We start from the raw sequence: 19,147 nt of genomic DNA, 5'->3' as shown, positions 1-19,147 counted from the left end.
TCCGCATTGTTACTTTGTGCCAGATGGGCCCAACAACATGCCGAATGGACCGTTGAGGACTGGCATCACGTTCTCTCCACCGATGTGTGTCGCATATGCCTGCAACCAGACAATCGTCGGAGACGTGTTTGGAGGCCACCCACTCAGGATGAACGCCTTAGACGCACTGTTCAGCGAGTGCAGCAAGGTGGAGGTTCCCTGCTGTTTTGGGTTGGTATTATGTGGGCCCGACTTACGCCGCTGGTGGTCATGGAAGGCGCCGTAAAGGCTGTACGATACCTGAATGCCATCCTCCGACCGACAGGCAACCATATCGGCAGCATATTGGCGAGGCATTCGTGTTCATGTACGACAGTTCGGGCCCCATCATGCACATCTTGTGAATGACTTCCTCCAGCATAATGACATTGCTCAACTAGAGTGGCCAGCATGTTCTCCAGACATGAACCCTACCGAACATGCCTGGGATAGATTGAAAAGGCTGTTTATGGACGACGTGACCCACCAACCACTCTGAGCGATCTACGCCGCATCGCCATTGAGGAGTGGGACAATCTGGACCAACAGTGCCTTGATGAACTGGTGGATAGTATGCCACGACGAATACAGGCATGCATCAATGTAAGAGGACATGCTACTGGGTATTAGAGCTACTGGTGTGTACAGCAATCTGGACCAGCACCTCTGAAGTTCTCGCTATATGGTGGTACAACATGCAATGTGTGGTTTTCATGAGCAATGAAAAGGGTGGAAATGTTGTTTACGTTGACCTCTATTCCAATTTCCTGTACAGGTTCCGGAACTCTCGGAACTGAGGTGATGCAAAACTTTTTTTGATGTGTGTAGTAAGTACATTTCTTTTGATCCAGATTCGGATGTCGTTTATCTACAGCACGATCACGCAGGCGTTTCACTTGCGTTAGTTCAGCTGAAGTTGATTACACCTGGCGTTTTGAATAAACCAGTATTTTTTGTTTATGTTGTTGCCTCTATGGCGTCTTCGGATTGAGCGCCAACTTCGTCGGCTAATCTATCTTCATCTTTCAACAAAGCCAAATGAAATGTCCGTCGTCTAGAGATCCAATTTTTGCTTTTTTGCTTGTCCCGCAACTTTCTAAAATGTCCTCTGTCATAATTTTGAAACAAAAGTCTTCAACTTTTTACGTATTTTCTTGTCAGTCTGACACCATTGAAGTACAAACACCAAATTCAGCAGCCTTTGTCCATCTTCCGCAGTGCATGTAATTTTTTTTATCCTTGTATACTGCCGGCCTCTTTGTATTTGACGTCATTTTACACATTCACAACATATGGAGGCATCGTGGCTCAGTTCGAAGCGGAATCCATCACTGAAGATAATTGTACTCCAGTCAATGACATTCCAGACCAAAGACGTGTCTGGAGACTCCCCGGACAGCGGTGGGATACCAGCCTGACTGCCGCCCGCCATGCGGCCCGAAAGCCAGGATCGATGGTCTGAGATGCCATTCCTTTTCATGGCAGGATCCCTTTGGTTCTCATCTGCGCCGCCCTACTACACAGCAGTACGTCAACGATATTCTACGACCCATTTGTTGCGCTTCATGGCAAGCCATCCTGGGCTTACTTTTCAGCAAGACAGTGCTCACCCGCACACAAGAGCGTTTCTACTGCTTGCCTTCGTGCTTGCGAAACCCTATCTTGGCCAGCAAGGTCGCTGTATCTCTCCCAACTGAGAACATTTGGAGCGTTGTGGGCAGGGCACTCCAACCAGCTCGGGATTTTGACAATCTCACATACCAGTTAGACAGAATTGGTGTGATAAACCTCAGGTGTACTTCCAGCAATGCTGTCAACCAATGCCAAGCCGAACAACTACTTGCATAAGTTCCAGAGGTGGCCCAACACGTTATTGACTTATTCAGTTTGTGAAACTCTTTCTCTTGACTGAATCATCCGGTTTTTATGAAACTGTAATCATATTTTTGTCTGTACATCTACATCATATCTACCGATTTCCATACCATTTGGACAATTCCTTTGTGGTGCGTCCTTTTTTAGATGCATCCGAGACAACAGTAGTGCGTGAAAAGCACAGCGCCTCCGCAACTTTTGAATTGCCGTGTACCATGCACTATAGTCCGCACCTAGGACGGCGTTTCCGCGCATAGGGGCGGAGCGGAAAGGAAGCGTTGGGAGGTTGAGAAATGAGCATGCGCAGCAGCAGAGAGTGGGCAAACAAAGTCCACGTTGCCGAACTGTGTTGCTGCGGACAACGGTCAGGCTCGTTTGCCTATGATACATTATATTATACATTCTAATCTATGAGGGCAATAATGAATATAAAAACCAATTTCGATCAGTCGTCATGACAGAAATATTAATTCACGTCTTGATGACGCTGCATCCACCGCTCCACAGATTTGCTCTGCCTGACGTCGGGAGGCGATAACACCTGGCACACAACTGTGAAGACATGAAATACAATTTTTCTCAAAATGGCAATTGTCTAATGACAAGGTCATTGAAACTGCTTGCAATAATTAGATCATTTATTGCGATTTGAACTGCATTATAAGTAAAAATTTAATACACAACAAAATTAACTTCAAGGACAAACCGAAATCATTACATTTGCTTGACAACTGCTTCTACTCAATACAATTTTTATAAATGTGTAAGTTGTATAGAGTGTTTGTGTGTGTGTGTGTGTGTGCGTGCGTGCGTGCGTGTGTGTGTGTGTGTGTGTGTGTGTGTGTGTGTTTGACTACAGATAAGTTTAATCACTGCGTGTACAAAATAATTAGTGATAGAAAAGACTAATGTAAAAGACTTTCGTAAAAATGGTCAGTAATTAGTCATATTTTTTGCTGGCTGTTAACGGGTATTACGAGTGTAAACGAACACGTTCGATATTACAGTGAGAGACCACATTTATAATCCATTGAACAAGCAAACAGTTAACCATCGTCCGTGAGTAACTCCAGGGAATGCTGGCCGATAACATCTAAAACCACCGATATCTCTACAAGTAACAGTTACTGTCATTTTAGGGCCTTGTCCAGTTCGTGCCTTGAAAATGACAGGTTTACATGTGGAAATATCGGACGCATTCTCGCGTGTTACAAGAGCATACAACATGGTGGGAGAAGCTTATAGTCTGCATAATTTAAAGGATTCAAAGTCATAATCAAAAAGGCTAGCATGTTCTCATTATTATGTACTCAACTCATACATTGACAAACACATTTTTAAACCACGAGTCTTTAAAACTGAGAAATATTATTAGTTTGTTCCAAAGTCTACATCGTAATATCATCATCACAATTTGCATCTCTTTTCGAACAATCTGATTGTAAAATTACGATCATAGGTTCAAGGCTTATATCTATCATCATTTTCCTGTCAAATTCTTCTTTCTGAAGCTTTCCAGCATGCCGCACAGATTGTGCCCACGCTACAGGTGGGATGTTGTTTAGTGCCTCATGCACAAGCAGTTCACTGTACGTTATCTTGAATGTTTTTTTTTTTTCTCCAACATAGCATTAAAACCCTTTGCCCAAATTAATTCAATGAGGCTACGCTGACATGTGGATAAGCGCAAAACTATGTGACCCTATTCGCGTGCAAGGAAGTGAAGATGGTACGTCACGTGACTTGTATAAACCAACGAGCTGCAGGAGATCGGCACGAGCCTGGCTTATACGGTGCTTAATATTTTTATTTTTAATCCGGAGAAACATATCCGCTTTTCTGGTGTTTGTACTTGATGTTTTCTCTATAACAGTTGAATTACAACTGGCAATGACCGACTTCGAAGCAAGGTATGACAAGAATTGTGAATCACGTCACGAAACTGACAGCGCTCATTTCCGAATGGTAATCACTGCTGTTTTTCTTACACGTAGATACAAGTTTATTCTCAGAGAAAAAAAAAAAAGAAGAAGAAGAAGAAGAGTTAAGTTACGTTGTGCAAGACGCGACAGTTGGCTGCGACTGCGACGCTGCCCCCTCCTCTTTTCCCACCCTGGCAGACGGCGACACGGCCGCAACACGACTGGAGTCGTTGCCGTTTCCCAAGCTCCGGTCGGCGGCGGCGGATTCAAATACATAAGAAAAATAAGAATTCCGATTTTCTTGCTGTAAAAAATACTGTATGTTAATGCAACAAAGTTACATCGGCTCCCAGAGTTACTTTTTCGATACAGATTCTCCTTTTACTTTAAAAAATTGAAAAGTATCTCTTCCGGTTTTGCGTGTTTTTTTTGCTGTATATTACTTCTCTATCAATTGTGAGGAAAGTAAAAGGCACAAAAAATTGATGTTTGCGTATCTTACAGTTTCACATCACAGCTTGATAATGAGGTGTCTATTTTTCCGATATTCGTCACAGTTATTCCGATACTTAATTTACAAGTAACCTGCTGCATAAAATTTGAATTGTGTACAGTGAAAAATGTGGTCGCTGGCTACTTTACGTATGGTTCACGTTAGGTCATACATCGTTGCCGATGAAAAGAAGCTAACATATCGAAATTATTTTTAAAGTTGAGATCAGAATGATATCGATCTCCGTTTCCGAGATCTGGGCTCAAATATCTCCGGGAGCGTCGCGACTAGCCGCCAGTTCTGTCGACGCGCAACGAGAATCGTGTGGTCTCACACGATAGAGAATGCATTTGTTTTGTTTCGCTGACACGTTTGGACCTAATGAAACCATTTTATGTCATATTTCTCCGGTATGAGTTACTAATATTTCTCCATATGCTCTGGACAATTTCATTTAAAATGCCACGAAATGTAGGTTTCTTAAAGCCAAGTGATCAAGCAGAACCCATTTTCTTGGTTTTGCTGAGGCATCTGAACCTGTTCCAAGCTTTCTTTCTCGTTTATTTCTCTGATACGAGTCCCGAATATTCCTCCATGTGTTTTTGCACATTTCACCTAAAATTCCAATGAAAGATAAGTTTATTAACAATAAGCGCACGCTAGCGTCATTGCATTGTTTCAAGTTCTTGACAACAAGATAGGGTTTCACCTTAAACATCTCTAGAATTTTCATTCTGAACGTCTACAGTATACACTAGCAGAAATGCTGTACAACAATCTGGTGGTGGTTTTTCAGAACTAGAAGGTATCATCAAGACACCAATCTACCGTTTACTTTCGAAGTGAAGGTATTGTAAAATGTAACTTTCTCGTTATACTTTAGATTGTTCATTTTATAATGTACTTGCCGTTTTCAATTTTTATCGTCACAAAAAAGAGTAATGCGAAAATTGACCTTCAAGTTCATTTTCATCATTCTAATTCTACATCTGCATGGATTATATGATTTTCATAACAGGCCTGAAAAATTTGCATTAATGGGAAAATATTATATATTTCACTCACCTGCCAGTTTCAACTGTGCACCAATTTCTTCCCAAATTCTGTCTCTGAACATAGTGTCTCTATATTTAGGGTTCTTCAAATCGTAAAGGCAAGGATGTTGCGAGACCAGCTCACAGAGCATCACATCCTGTGAGTGGCTCATTTCAGTTTTCCTTGACTGGCTCGACATCTTTCTGGCAGCCGTACGTCTTTGTGTCGTGCGACTTCCGTCGCAACACTGCTCACTGGTGCAGTGCTGCGACAGCTGCCGCAACAGTCGCGCGTCGCATCCCAAACTCGAACTGCGCATGCGCCAGCAAGCAACTTCTGACGTCACGTAGCGACCCGTCGCAGTCGCTAGTGTGCGTCGCGTCTTGGACAACGTACCTTTAGCATGCAGAATAATCATCCGGGAACCTGTTCCTATGAGAACTTTAAAACCGCCCGTACCATCACTCATTTCACAGCGGATCTTCTTGGAATGATTCTAAATGACCCATGTTTCATCGAGGTAATACACTGTTGAACTACCTCCTTCTCTTGTATCGTGAATCTTTATATGGGATATAGTTCGTGCTGCACGTATGTCACTTCTTTGAATTAAAAACTTCTTCTAAACATGTCTGGAACCAACGCCTTTTAAAATTCTTTACATTGACGAAGCGCTTACAATTGAAGCCTACATAACTGCAACACTGGAGCAATTTAAAACATCATTGTTAAAACCATCCATTTGTGTCACAGGTTCCTTGCAATTTCGATGCTTTCCAAGCGACACGAAACCAACTGTCTCTACGATTCCGTTTATAATTCACTTTACAGTTCTCTTGCCGACACCACATGGTTCTGGAGTTCGATCTTGTGTTTTCCAATGCCAACAGTAGGAGACCTGCTTTCAAATTCACGTTTGAAAAAGTTATAAATGCGGTAAATAATCCGCCTCGCGTGCTTGTCAAGCACTTCGCATTTATTGCTGTCACCTGGCCTTTCTTTTCACTCGCACTTTAACATTTACAGATACACATTCACAGCTATACTGCTGCAAGAAAGAAACAAAAAAAAAATTGACAGTTGAATGAATAATGCGGTTGTCGCGAAGTACGGCAACAGTGCAGCCATGTCAGAGCGAGGTTCTCTTGTTTCTGGTAGCCGGTCGGAAAGACAATGAATATTATTGGCTGCCTGTGGCTAGTGGAGGGAGATGCGCAGAACGGCTGGAAATTGGGCCGTCTTCTTACATGACGCGAACTTCAGGCATCCACAATCTGGCTGCAAATCAAATTCATTGATATTGTTGCATGTCTTGCGTTCAGCTGTTACACTGACGGGTTTTCTTAGATCATAGACGAGTAATACTATGGTCGCACCCAAGGCCGTACAGAGGCAGCTGTGAGATATGGCCGCACCAAGAGCGCAGGCACAAAGGAGGATCAAAAACTGAGCGGGAGAAAAACAGGAAAAAAGACGATTTAAGAACTAAGGACTGGAGTGGACTCCTACACTTCGCGTTACTATGTATTGCCCTACGAGAAGCAGCCTTTTTCTCGGCCCTCGGCTGTAAATGCACGCTGTTTTCACAGCATCATTTTAACAGTGTCATTTCATCCAAGCAGCATCATGCAGAAACAGATGTTGAAACTGAATTGGTAATTTTTTTATAAACTCGTGTATATTTGTAATTATTGTTTGTTCTGCAGAAAGAAGCACGGAAATATGTGATGTTGCACCTCTGACAATAATAGAATTTGACTGAGAACGAAAAAAAAAAAAAACAGAAATTAATTATTCAAATCATAAAGAATTCTATCCGACTGAGAGTTTTAAAATATTCTTTAACAGCTCCTAACAACTGTTATGCAATGCTTCTATAAGCAAAGGATAATCTACCTCGTCTTGCCGCTGCTAAAAATATCTCAAAAGCAATACTGCGATCCTTGCAGAGTGCAATGCATGATCATAATAATTGCAATAACTACCGCCATTTTTTTGTATAGAGAGACTGAATGATCAGGAGGGGTTTGGTAACTAGCCTTCAACGGTGTAAAATAACGAAAGAAACCAATAAAGACTTTAATTTACCATATTCGCAAAATACATTATTTAAACACTGTCAAACAGAGACTTTAATTATTCCACAATGTCTATACTCAATAAACACATCTCTGGCTACAACAAAGATACAAATATTACTCGCAAGCATACACAAATCTGACAAAATCCCTTCAGTGCGCAAGCAAGCAACAACTACGTCCAACAAAAAGACAAATTACCAAAACGCGGGCTGCGTCCGACCACTTCCGACTCCTCTCAACAATAGTTCGCTCGCCGCTACTCGCGATAATAATATCTCAGACTCAGAGTTTGTGTATGCACACCAAAGCAGAATCATTGGTCAACTTTGCAAAGCAGTATTAACGTCCAACTTTTAACGTCTATCGCTGACACGGTTCTCTGTTTATACTGCGCTATGTTTACTCAGATGCCGCCTGCACAGTTTGCTCGTGTTCAGCAATAGAGTTCTTGCCGGATACTTCGATAGCATGAACAGACGTCGGCGAGGGGGTCTTGAAGCAAATTACGCTTTTGATCGAATGCCTCAAATTTTTGCCAATTTCTGCCGACAGAGGACTGGAGCGAGACGTGACGATAGAGGAAGATAGCAAAACAGGTGACGGATTACATAATTTACTACAATGAAATAGCGGAGCTAGTTAACGAAACAACTGTTTCCAGATTCCAGCTGAAATACCTGATGAACAGCTTTGACACGGATTCCCATCCGGATGATCTGAAGGTTTCTTTTTAAAGTTTGTGTTAAGCGACGCGTATAAGACACTGGAATAACTTTGAGGGTGTTAGTGGCAATCTCAGAGGACTGCATCCGCTTGTGAACACAATTTCAGCTAATCAAAAACAATATAAAAAACTGAAGTCGAGTATGTGTGATAGCAGACTATCAAATGCAGCTATCATGTCGACAGAATGAGACACAGCTACTAAACTTGACTTCAGTGACGTAACAAATGAGACTGCTTCGCTCAAAGCAAAGAGATAAAGTGTAAAATTATAATAAAAACAGAGTTCCTGGAATGGGACATTTTCGCAACTCTTAACTGTAGTCATTGCAGTTTTATGACAGAAAAAAAGCACACACAACACTTGTGTAATGTTCGGCGGTATTTATCGTAACAGCTGGAAACATTTGTAAAATAATATATATTGTAGCATATTATATCAGCGTTGTGTGTCTTTTCATTCATAGTGTATAAAATATGCTACTAAAAAGCAACGGAGCAGTCAGTTAAAGCATTTAACTGTTATTTCCAATTAATAATTTAATAACATAAACTTTGGTAAACAATACTGAAACTAACATATAGAAAATTATTACAGAACGCCAGTTTTACAGGCATAGGCGTATTTTATGTTCGTTCTCTACGGCGCTAGGTGCATGGTCACCCTGAGCTCCTGCAGATCCGTGCAATATGGCCCTCGTCAACCCAACTCACATGACAGTCGTGAGGCCCGGACCAATGTATTAGTATCGCGGGATGGTAAATAGCGTTTTCGATAGGCCACGTTCCTGCCACTATCGAATCCCGACACGTGCTGGTGGACGTTTGTCCTTGTTACGCAAGGTTACACGAGGCGTAGCACGATCTTCTCCAGGCAGCGATCCAGGTTTTGATGGCGGGGGGCGGACAGTTTGTAATGAGTAAATAACACAGGGTGGCGCACGAAATGTGTTACCATTTTGTTTTTGAATATAAACTTTGTCAATACAATCTGAAAGGAACATATACTACAATGAAGAGCCGTCCATGGAGATTTGTTCTAACTCAGCACATGCTCAATATATCCACCATTTCGTTTCCTAACTTCCTTCAAAAGAACACTGAAGTTAGTGGTTACCCTACGTCACATGTCTTCCGTAATTTTGCTGCAAGCTTGAAGAATAAGTCTTCTGAGCTCCATTAAATCACGTGGACGTTTCGGGAAAATTTTTTCCTTTAGGTAACCACAAAGAAAAAAGTCACATGGATTGAGGTCTGGAGTATTGGGGGGCCAATATTGTCCGTCATTGAAGCGACCTGGGAACCTGAGTGAAATGATTCGCATGTCGAAATGCACGTGTAAAAACTCCAACACAGTGTTTGCAGTATGTGGCCTTGTTCATCTTGCACGAACCACTGCATGTTGAAGGGCAAGGCAGAAGCTGTGGAATGAAGCTATTGCGAAGCATGCTCAAATAACGTTCGCTGTTCACAGTTTCTTCAAAGAAAAAGGGTCCAATAAGCCCGTGACTTGAAATTGCTGCCCACGCTGTGATCCTCGGAGCATAATGTTGTCGTTCATGAAGCACTTGTGGGTTTTCAGTGGCCCAAAAGCGCACATTTTGTTTGTTAACCACACCGTCTAAATGAAAATGCGCCTCGTCTGAAAACCAAACGTTGTTGAGAGTTTCTTCCCTATCCTCCACCCACTCAGCAAACAGTAGTCTCTGCTGCTTGTGTTCTTCAGTGAGCTTCTGTGCACAGGTCATCTTGTATGGGTACATATGTAGGTCACTTTTAAGAATGCGTTGAACGGAGCGTCTGGATATTCCCAGTTGCACTGCTGCCTTTCTACACGATTTCCCGGGACTTCTCTGTACATCAACTCGTACCGCTTTAATATTCTCCGGCGAACAAACAGGCTTAGGCCGAGGTCGCTTCGCTTCCAATACTGTTCCTCCCTGTACAAATTTATCGTACAACCTGTGGATGGTATTCTTGATAGGGACCCATCGTGTGTTAAACTGTTGTCGAAAACGCCTCTGAGTCACAACAAGGCTTTTCGTTTCATGAAAAAATAACACACTTGCCGATCGTTCCTGTGTCTTCAGTCTTCCATTGTCAGCCATTGCTGCTTACTAGTCTCATGGCGGCAGTATCGTGAATTACACGTCATTTCGTAATTCATTTTTTTCCAAGCTCTGCTGGTACTGCTGTAGAGATCCCACCGAACCAGGTCAGAGGAGTAGGACAGACGTTACACGCCAAACGACACCAACCGATCCGACGTAAGCACCCCCACCACCACCAGCTTGCTGCATACCAACCTAGCAAACTTGTTTTCAAATGACTGTAGCACGGAAGCGGTAAGTTTCGGAACACGGGTTCCTATTCAAAATACCTAGGGTGTTCAAATGGGTTCAAATGGCTTTGAGCACTATGGGACTTAACATCTGAGGTCATCAGCCCCCTAGAACTTGGAACTATTTAAACCTAACTAACCTAAGGACATCACACACATCCATGCCCGAGGCAGGATTCGAACCTGCGACCGTAGCGGTCGCGCAGTTCCAGACTGAAGCGCCTAGAACCTCTCGGCCACAACGGCCGGCACCTATGATGTACTCACACCCTTCTACAAGTCCTAGAAGTTTGTAACACGGATTTCCGAACACCCTGCCTGACTTACAGTCCGCAAATGCCAATAATTTTAATAATAACAACAATAATAAAAAATACATATAAACTCGTCAATAAAATGAAGTTTTTAATTACAGAATAATGCATGAAACGTTTTAATGCGACAATCTTCGTCTGTACTAGCAATAAATTCGCAAAACCGTCGCATCTGTCTGTCTGTCTGTCTTTGATCACGCTAATTCCCAATACAACTAGACGAATTTTTGTGGTGTTTTCGTTGGTAATTTCGACGTAAGTAGGTGCACCGAATAGGCTATATTCCATCGAAATCGTTTCTAGAGAAAGCAAGATATTAAATTTTTTTAAAAAGGTGTGGTTTACATACCACTGTCTCGAAAAAGTCGCTGTGCGGGTGAGAACCACCTACCTATAAAACTGGTAAGGATGGGGGTGAAAAATAAGTGTAGACCACGACGCGCGAATACCCTGTGTTTGAGAAAATGTTCAAAAGTGTATGAATTCCGAAGGGACCAAACTGCTGAGGTCATCTGTCCCTAGACTTACACACTACTTGAAATAACTAATGCTAAGAATAACACACACACCCATGCCCGTGGGAGGACTCGAACCTCCGGCGGGAGGGTCCGCGCAATCCGTGACATGGCGCCTCAAACCAAGTGGCCACTCCATGCGGCTAGTTTTGGGAACGAGAGCACGAAACTTTTTCTCGCTGACACCGTCCCCCTCCCCCACCACCCCTCAAATGATGATGAACGGAAAAAAAGTCTGTCGGTTGCTATGTTAATTATCGCATCAGTTATGACGTTTTTGTTTATTATTTCTTTACTACTAACTTTATATTCGTGACACATTTTGCAGCCAGTGTTCACATATACCACTGAATGTACCTGCAAAATTATATCATTGTTTGATGCGTAGTTCAAGATATACGACGTTATAAACTGTGAGATGCGTGTAAAGCTGCAGCATCAGGCATGACGTTTAAATTTATTGATGCTAACCTGCATAACAGATTGTGGTGAAATGTGGCCAGGAAATAGCATGAACGCTGGGGAAGAATGCAGCCTACTTTAGAAAATGTGTTGTACAAGATACTTACTGATTTGAAGAACATCACGCGAATTAGTGAAAAATATTTATCCTTTGGAAAAAGCTATTTACTATTTGACTCTTGAACTTCATCGTATATGTGAAAATGACCTTCTTGGTTTATACGTGCTGGATACGATTCAGAGTAATGAATACAATGCTTATACAATCTTCAATGTGTTTAATCCATACTTCCATACAACTAATTGCATAATGTACACGTTGTATAACTTATAGCTGCCAGTATTTGAGAACGAGAGCACGTAGTAACTTAAAACAAGTTTTACAAATAATTTTAGCGCCCCACAAACCAAACAAATAATTTCAGGCCCATACGAAAATTTTCCTTGCTTACAGCCCCCACAAAATGATGAAACGGTAAAAGTTTATCACTAACTACATTTACGCTATTCGTGCAGTAAAACTATTGCATCAGGCATGACTTTACTGCTAACTGTATTCAGTTCACATTTTGCAGACAGTGTTCACGTTTAGCACTGAATATCCGTGCAAAATTATATCATTTTACGGCACATAGTTCACGATATATGACATCATAAACAGTGGGACGCGTGAAAAACTGCCGCATCGTGCATGATGTTTGAATTTATTACTTCTTTGATAATAACTCTATTCGCAACGCATTTAGCAGACAGTATCCAGATGAATGTACCTACAAAATTATGCCATTGTACGGCACAGAGAGAGTAGGTGGGGAGATGGACAGAGAAACGGAAGAGGAGATGGAATGGGAGAGGTGGGGGGTGGGAGCAGATGGATGTAGAAAGGAAAGAGGAGACAGAAAGAGGGCGAGGGGGATATTAACAGAGAGAAGGGGAGTAGCAGGTGGACTGAGGAGCAGGAGGAGATGGACAAAGAATGGGAGTGAAGAAGGCGTAAGGGAAGAGGGGGAGAATGAAATGGACAGAGTGGAGGGGGGGCGGAAGAGATTGACAGAGCGAGCGGGAAGGGCGAGACTGACTCACAGAACTGAAACAAATACGTGCCCGGGATAGTAATTGTTTGCTTGGATTCGAAATTGCAGGTCACATAAATACACCATTTGAAAAGTATTTGTAGGAAAGTATTGAGAAGTACATTTGTAGTGAAACTGATTTAAGAGGTATTACACAATAGGCTCCCCCCACCTTGACTGCGTCTTAATCTACACGATGTAAACCTAAGTGTGCTACCACCATTATCGGTATTTCACTTCTCCCTATGATTGTGAATACAGTTCTGCAGACTACGTCTATGCGATCATCTAAATGAGAGGAACGCTGTTTTTTAAGTCATTTCCAACAGTTCTTAAGAAGTAACCTGTTATTTCCTCCTTAGTGGAGGGTCTTTTCCTTTTTCTCTTCGATTACTCAACTTACTATGATTTGCCGGTTCTACGTGTCGATTCACGAACCGTATCAGATTTGTTGTCGACGGCAGATACGATCAGCCTTCGAATGTGCACATTTTCCTGACTGGAGTTTTCCCTGCAACCGGTTAGCTCGCGAGCCCATCAACGTGGACAAACCTTCACCAAATAATTGAGAAGTACTCTGTGCTAAACATAGCTTCTAATTTCTGTAGTTCTTTTTCTTTAGGAACTTAGTTTTCATACTACTTTATTCGCGGAAAGCAAGCTGAGAACTTTGGAAACTGATTTATGTAAAAATATAAGCGCTTTTATTGAAAAGTTTTTATGTCGGAGAGTGGGGGTGGGCTGTCATGATCCAATACCACAATCCCCGGCGACATACAGATTGCATCCTGGTCTTCTCACAATACAACAAACAATTGGTCTTCTCACAATACAACCAACAGTCAAATGCAATTCATTTTTAAAGAGAAACACGCTGCGTAATCATTCCTCATACACAGGATGTACATAACCTTACCACGGGCGCTCCAGCGCTAGATTACTGTCGTGAGGGGAAGGGGGGGGGGAGGGGGGGCGACTCAATAGGTAGGGTATGGAGCACAAGGTAATCCAAACGGAAGATCCCCTTGGAAAAAGCACCTTATGGTGCTTTCTCGACGCCTCAGGCCGTATACTTCAATGCCACTGAAAACTACTAAGGCGCGCCAGTGCAAGCCTGGACTAAAATACATAATGCGATTACCGAGTTTTTAGAACTTATGTAATTTTAGCTTATAAATTTATTGACAATGTGTGTGTGTGTGTGTGTGTGTGTGTGTGTGTGTGTGTGTACGTCCTAAACGAAACGGCAGTAGTCCTCCAAGTTATTTCCATATACAGGTTGACAGTTATTGAACTATATGAAAAAAACGTAAATTAGTTACAAACTACAGCGTGCACACAGTTTATTCAACGAGTAAACGCCACTATAGACGTGATTCTTGAGTTTCTCCCGGCGTATTTGATAATCAAAATATCCACGGGTGTGCTGCCGGTCTACAGTGTCCAACGGGCACAATATTTCGGCGATCATACATGTCGCCATCATCAGGTGAACTGACGGACTGAGCTCCTGGGAACGTGCCGGCACGGAGATCCGTGTCACTATAGACATTCGGATTTAAGTTATGACAGGTTCGATGTGCCTGCCACCAGTGGCGATGATGTGGCACAGACGAGTAGCGAAATCCTGCATGACCCGCTGAAGTGTCGGAACATCGATGCTGTAAGTGACCTCCTGAATGGCTGTTTTCAGCTCAGAAATGGTTTTGGTGTTATTGCTGTACACCTTGTTTCAATATAGCCCCACAAAAAGGAGTGGCATGTGTTCAGACCTGGAAAATATGGTGGCCAATCGACGCCCATGCCAGTGGCCCCTGGTTACCCCAGAGCTATAATGCGGTCACCAAAGTGCTTCTCCAGGATATTAAACACTCTCCTGCTTCGGTGGGGTCGAGCTCCGTCTTGCATGAACCACATCTTGCCGAACTCAGGATCGCTTTGGATAATCAGGATGAAATCATCTTCCAAAACCTTCACGTACTGTTCGGTACTCACCGTGCCATCGCACCGATTATTCCGTGAATGGGCATTGCACAGCCGGCCGGTGTGGCCGTGCGGATCTGGGCGCTTCAGTCTGGAACCGCGTGACCGCTACGGTCGCAGGTTCGAATCCTGCCTCGGGCATGGGTGTGCGTGATGTCCTTAGGTTAGTTAGGTTTAAGTAGTTCGAAGTTCTAGGGGACTGATGACCACAGAAGTTAAGTCCCATAGTCCTCAGAGCCATTTGAACCATTTGACATTGCACACGGCAGCCACCCGTTGAGGGTGAAGAAACTTCTCGATCGCGCAATGCGGGTTCTCATCGCCAAATTTGCTTATTGACGAAACCATTCAAATGAAAGTGGGCCACTTCGCTAAACCAAACCATAGTAATTCCCATAATGTCCCGTGGCCAATGGTGCAGTTTGAACGTCCTAACGCAAACCCTTCAGAAGTTATGATGATTTTATTTCATACCGTTCAATAATTGTCACCCTGTATAAAAGCTTCCTTCATTCAAAATGTCGCCTCAGTCGATTGAATGAAACAGGAAGAGACGAAGACATCTACATTTTTAAACAGTGTATAAGTTCAAGAAAGTAAAAATAGTACACCAGAAAACACAATGTATTTAGTAGTTTAAAATACAGACGCATGCTTTTAAAACATGGAGGACGCTGGAAACCTATTGACTTTACAAGAATACTATCCAAAAACTATTTATTCTACTGAGTAATGCGGGCGAAATCGCAACCAGTAAAATGAATGTTTATAATAAAACTTTTAGTGGGGAAGAACCAAGGAAAAATAATTTGTGTAGAATACAACAGGCTACATACAATATTTAGATCAGTTCAGGAAATTCCTATCAACAAGGTGGTCTACTGCATTGTTGCGGTAAAATTGAGTGAATTGGAATTGATTTCGTATTACCGTCATTCCTTTGCCTTTATATATAGGACAGTATTGATGAATTGCCTTGAACTCTCTTCATAGCAATTTCTCTTGACACGTACACTGATAATAACTTTATTACTAACAACGGGCTGTGGTTGTCGCGTGGCTTTCGGTTGTAGATGCCTACCTCGTGGCCAACCCCCTCCAAACGTACGGCACCCTTTTAAATAACCTTGGTACAGCAAAACCAAGCGGATTCATGCAAATCCAACCCGCTCCTTCATCAGTCGTTGTCGTATTAACAAAATTAATTAAAACTTGGAATATTGTCTGTTTAGTAAATTATACAAATGGATTTGTTTTACTCTGGCATGTTAGTAAATCCTGCAAACGACTAATTTTTACCGCACGAAAGCTTTTAATACGTGTAATTAGTTAAGATTGGATGTATTCGTTCAGCGGTGTCATCTTTTGTTAACTAAGATTTTAAAAAATTGATACTACTTTATAAATAAATTTATGCGGGGTCACCCTTGTATAACCCCGAAGGTGATGCCCATGGACTTCACTCTTACCTACTTTGCATATCTCAGTTTGTAGAAGACTTCGCACCAGTTTGAGTTCCTAACGGTGTCGCATTGTTGATGGTCAAAAGGTACAGTAAGACCACGATAATCTGACACTCGATAATCCCCCAGACCCGATAGTCTGGCACGCATCAGAAATTTTCGCTCATTTTTAGTTCGGCGCTGATGAGACTGGCCTGTTATGGCGGTCTTTTCCAAATTCAGCCCTAGCGGGAGCTGAGGAGCCCAGGGCAAAGGATAAATGTAGAAAGAATAACTGACGTAGCATATGGAAATGCTTCAGGCGATGGTAAACTGCCATTTTGACTGGGAAATATCAAAAACCTTGACCTCTAAAAATTGTGACGCATATACCAGTTGCTTACGATGCACAGACTAATGCCTGGATGAAAGTCGGGTTGTTCAGAGACTGGTTCTTTTACCATTTCGTCCCAGATATGAAGGAAATTTTCGAAAAAATAGTTCTACCTACAAACTCTAAGGCGGTTCTCATCGTTGACAATTTCAGAGTTCACTTTCCGGAATCAGAGCTTGTGCCAGGTAAAATTTTCCGCACATATCTTTCTGACATTGTTAGGTCACTATTTCAACTCATGGACCAAGGAGCCATACAGAATTTCAAGTACTGGTGCAGAGGAATGTTTGTGCAGAAGGTGCTAAGCTCAGAATGCAGCGAGTTCCAGCGCTGTTTTAACATTAAAGACGCTATTTTCACGGCGGCAATTGGTAGGACCTTTGAGAAAAATACAACTTTGCACGGGGCCTGCATATAACTATGGCATAAAACCGGTCGACGAGGTCGAGATGGAAACCGGTGTAGATGATGATGAGTCAATAACTGATCACTCGAAAATTGTATGGCTGAAGAATTCTGCATCAGCTGATGAACAGAATGCGTTTTCAGCATAGAAGTTGGAATGGATCGACATTGTCAGAAATTTAGCTTTTGAAGAAGAGTTGGCTGACGATATGATCCTGCGAAGATTCAACAATACAACGCTTCTGAAGTTATGAATTTGCACTTCATAACAGTTTTTGTTAAGAAAATAGCACAATCTAAAAACACGTTAACGTTTCTGCAAATAAGAAAATCTAAAAGCGTAGGAGAAAATTTCAATTAGACATTCAGTTGCAAATACTAATCCGACATATTCCACGCCCTGAGGTGTCCCTAGAGATAATTAATTGCACCAAATTCTTAGTAATAATTACTGTTAATTAGCTTCTTCTTAATCTGATCAAAACAGCGGTGCTTAGTTTACTTCGTAATCGGCGTACAAGAAATCATTGAAGATATCGAACTTTTCTAACGCTTTAAGCCTTTAACTATTTAAATAGAGGAGTACTGCATTCGACTTCGCATTCAATTTTGGTTTTTCATTAAAGCAATACACACCTTAATGTTTTATACTATAGTTCCACCTGTGTTTTTGATAAATAAGTTAGTGTACCTACACTGAAGAGCCAAAGAAAACTGGTAGACCTGCCCAATATCGTGTAGAGCCCCCCGCGAGCACGCAGAAGTACCGCAACACGACGTGGCATGGACTCAAGTAATGTCTGAAGGAGTGCTGGAGGGAATCGACACCATGAATTCTACAGGGCTGTTCATAAATCGGTAAGAGTACGAGGATGTGGAGATCTCTTCTGATATGCACAATAATGTTCATGTCAGGGGAGTTTGGTGGCCAGTATTTAAACTCAGAAGACTGTTCCTGGAGCCACTCTTTAGCAATTCTGAACCTGTGAGGTGTCGCATTGTCCAGCTGGAATCACCGAAGTCCGTCGGAATACACAATGGACGTGAACGGGGGCAAATGATCAGACAGGATGGTTATTATGATCGTGTTACCTGTCGAGAGTCATATCTAGACGTATCAGGAGTCCCATATCACTCCAACTGTACACGCCCCACACCATTACAGAGACTTCACCAGCTTGAACAGTCCCTTGGTGACACGCAGGTTCCATGAGGTTGTCTCCACACCCGTACATGTCCATCCGCTCGATACAATTTGAAACGAGATTCATCCGACCAGGCAACACATTTCCAGTCTCGGGCCCAGGTGAGGCGTAAAGCTTTGTGTCGTGCAGTCATCATACACGAGTGGGCCTTCGTCTCCGAAAGCCCAAATCGGTGATGTTTCGTTGAATGGTTCACACGTTGACACATGTTGGCGGCCCAGCACTGAAATGGATGTACGGGAAAATCCCCACTTCATCGCTACATCGGAGATGCTGTGTCCCAACGCTGGTGCGCCGACTGTAACACGAGGTTCAAACTCACATAAATGTTGATAACCTGCCATTGTAGCAGCAGTAACTGATGTAACACCTGCGCCAGACACTTGTTGTCTTATATAGGTGTTGCCTGTTTACATATCTCTGCATTTGAAGACGCATGCCTATTCCAGTTTCTTTGGCGCTTCATTGTATTTTTGAACGTTAAAACTATATTTTTTGCTTATATCCCGTTTTAAAAAAGACCTTGATAATCCGGCATTGCCAGACACTCGATAATGCCGGATAGTTAAGGTTCTACAGTATTTAGTGAGCATACACGTTGATGTGCCGTAGCTTCTACGAGAGCGAGGAGTGCGCGGTGCCAGCGGCGAAGCGCGCCTGCGGGGTGCCCGGGGGCGGACAGGGCCCCCTAGCGCTCTTCTCGCCGCCCCCGCACCTCACCCCCGCCACACCCGACGGCTTCTCCACACCGGGGTCTGCCTCCTCGGGACCCGGCTCCGTTGCCGGGGGTGACGACGAGTGGCGGAACATCCACGTGGTGAGTGCCGCGCCAGAGGATTCTGAACAGAGGTCAATTCACAGCAGAC

General features: G+C 42.9%; 1 protein-coding gene across 1 annotated transcript in view; it reads left to right on the top strand.

Moving 5' to 3' along the window:
• The window catches only part of LOC126195516 (protein CBFA2T3-like), a 185,719-nt gene that overhangs the window by 140,202 nt on the left and 26,370 nt on the right, over positions 1-19,147 (top strand). Inside the window, exon 3 of the mRNA XM_049934143.1 lies at positions 18,894-19,098. Coding sequence (XP_049790100.1) covers positions 18,894-19,098 — 205 coding nt within the window. The remainder of the gene's footprint in view (positions 1-18,893; positions 19,099-19,147) is intronic.

The sequence above is a fragment of the Schistocerca nitens genome, chromosome 7 (genome assembly GCF_023898315.1).
Source record: "Schistocerca nitens isolate TAMUIC-IGC-003100 chromosome 7, iqSchNite1.1, whole genome shotgun sequence".
In the NCBI taxonomy this organism is placed as follows: Eukaryota; Metazoa; Arthropoda; class Insecta; order Orthoptera; family Acrididae; genus Schistocerca; species Schistocerca nitens.
The sequence above is the reverse complement of the archived record's forward strand: the minus strand, read 5'-3'. Positions and strand labels throughout refer to the sequence as shown.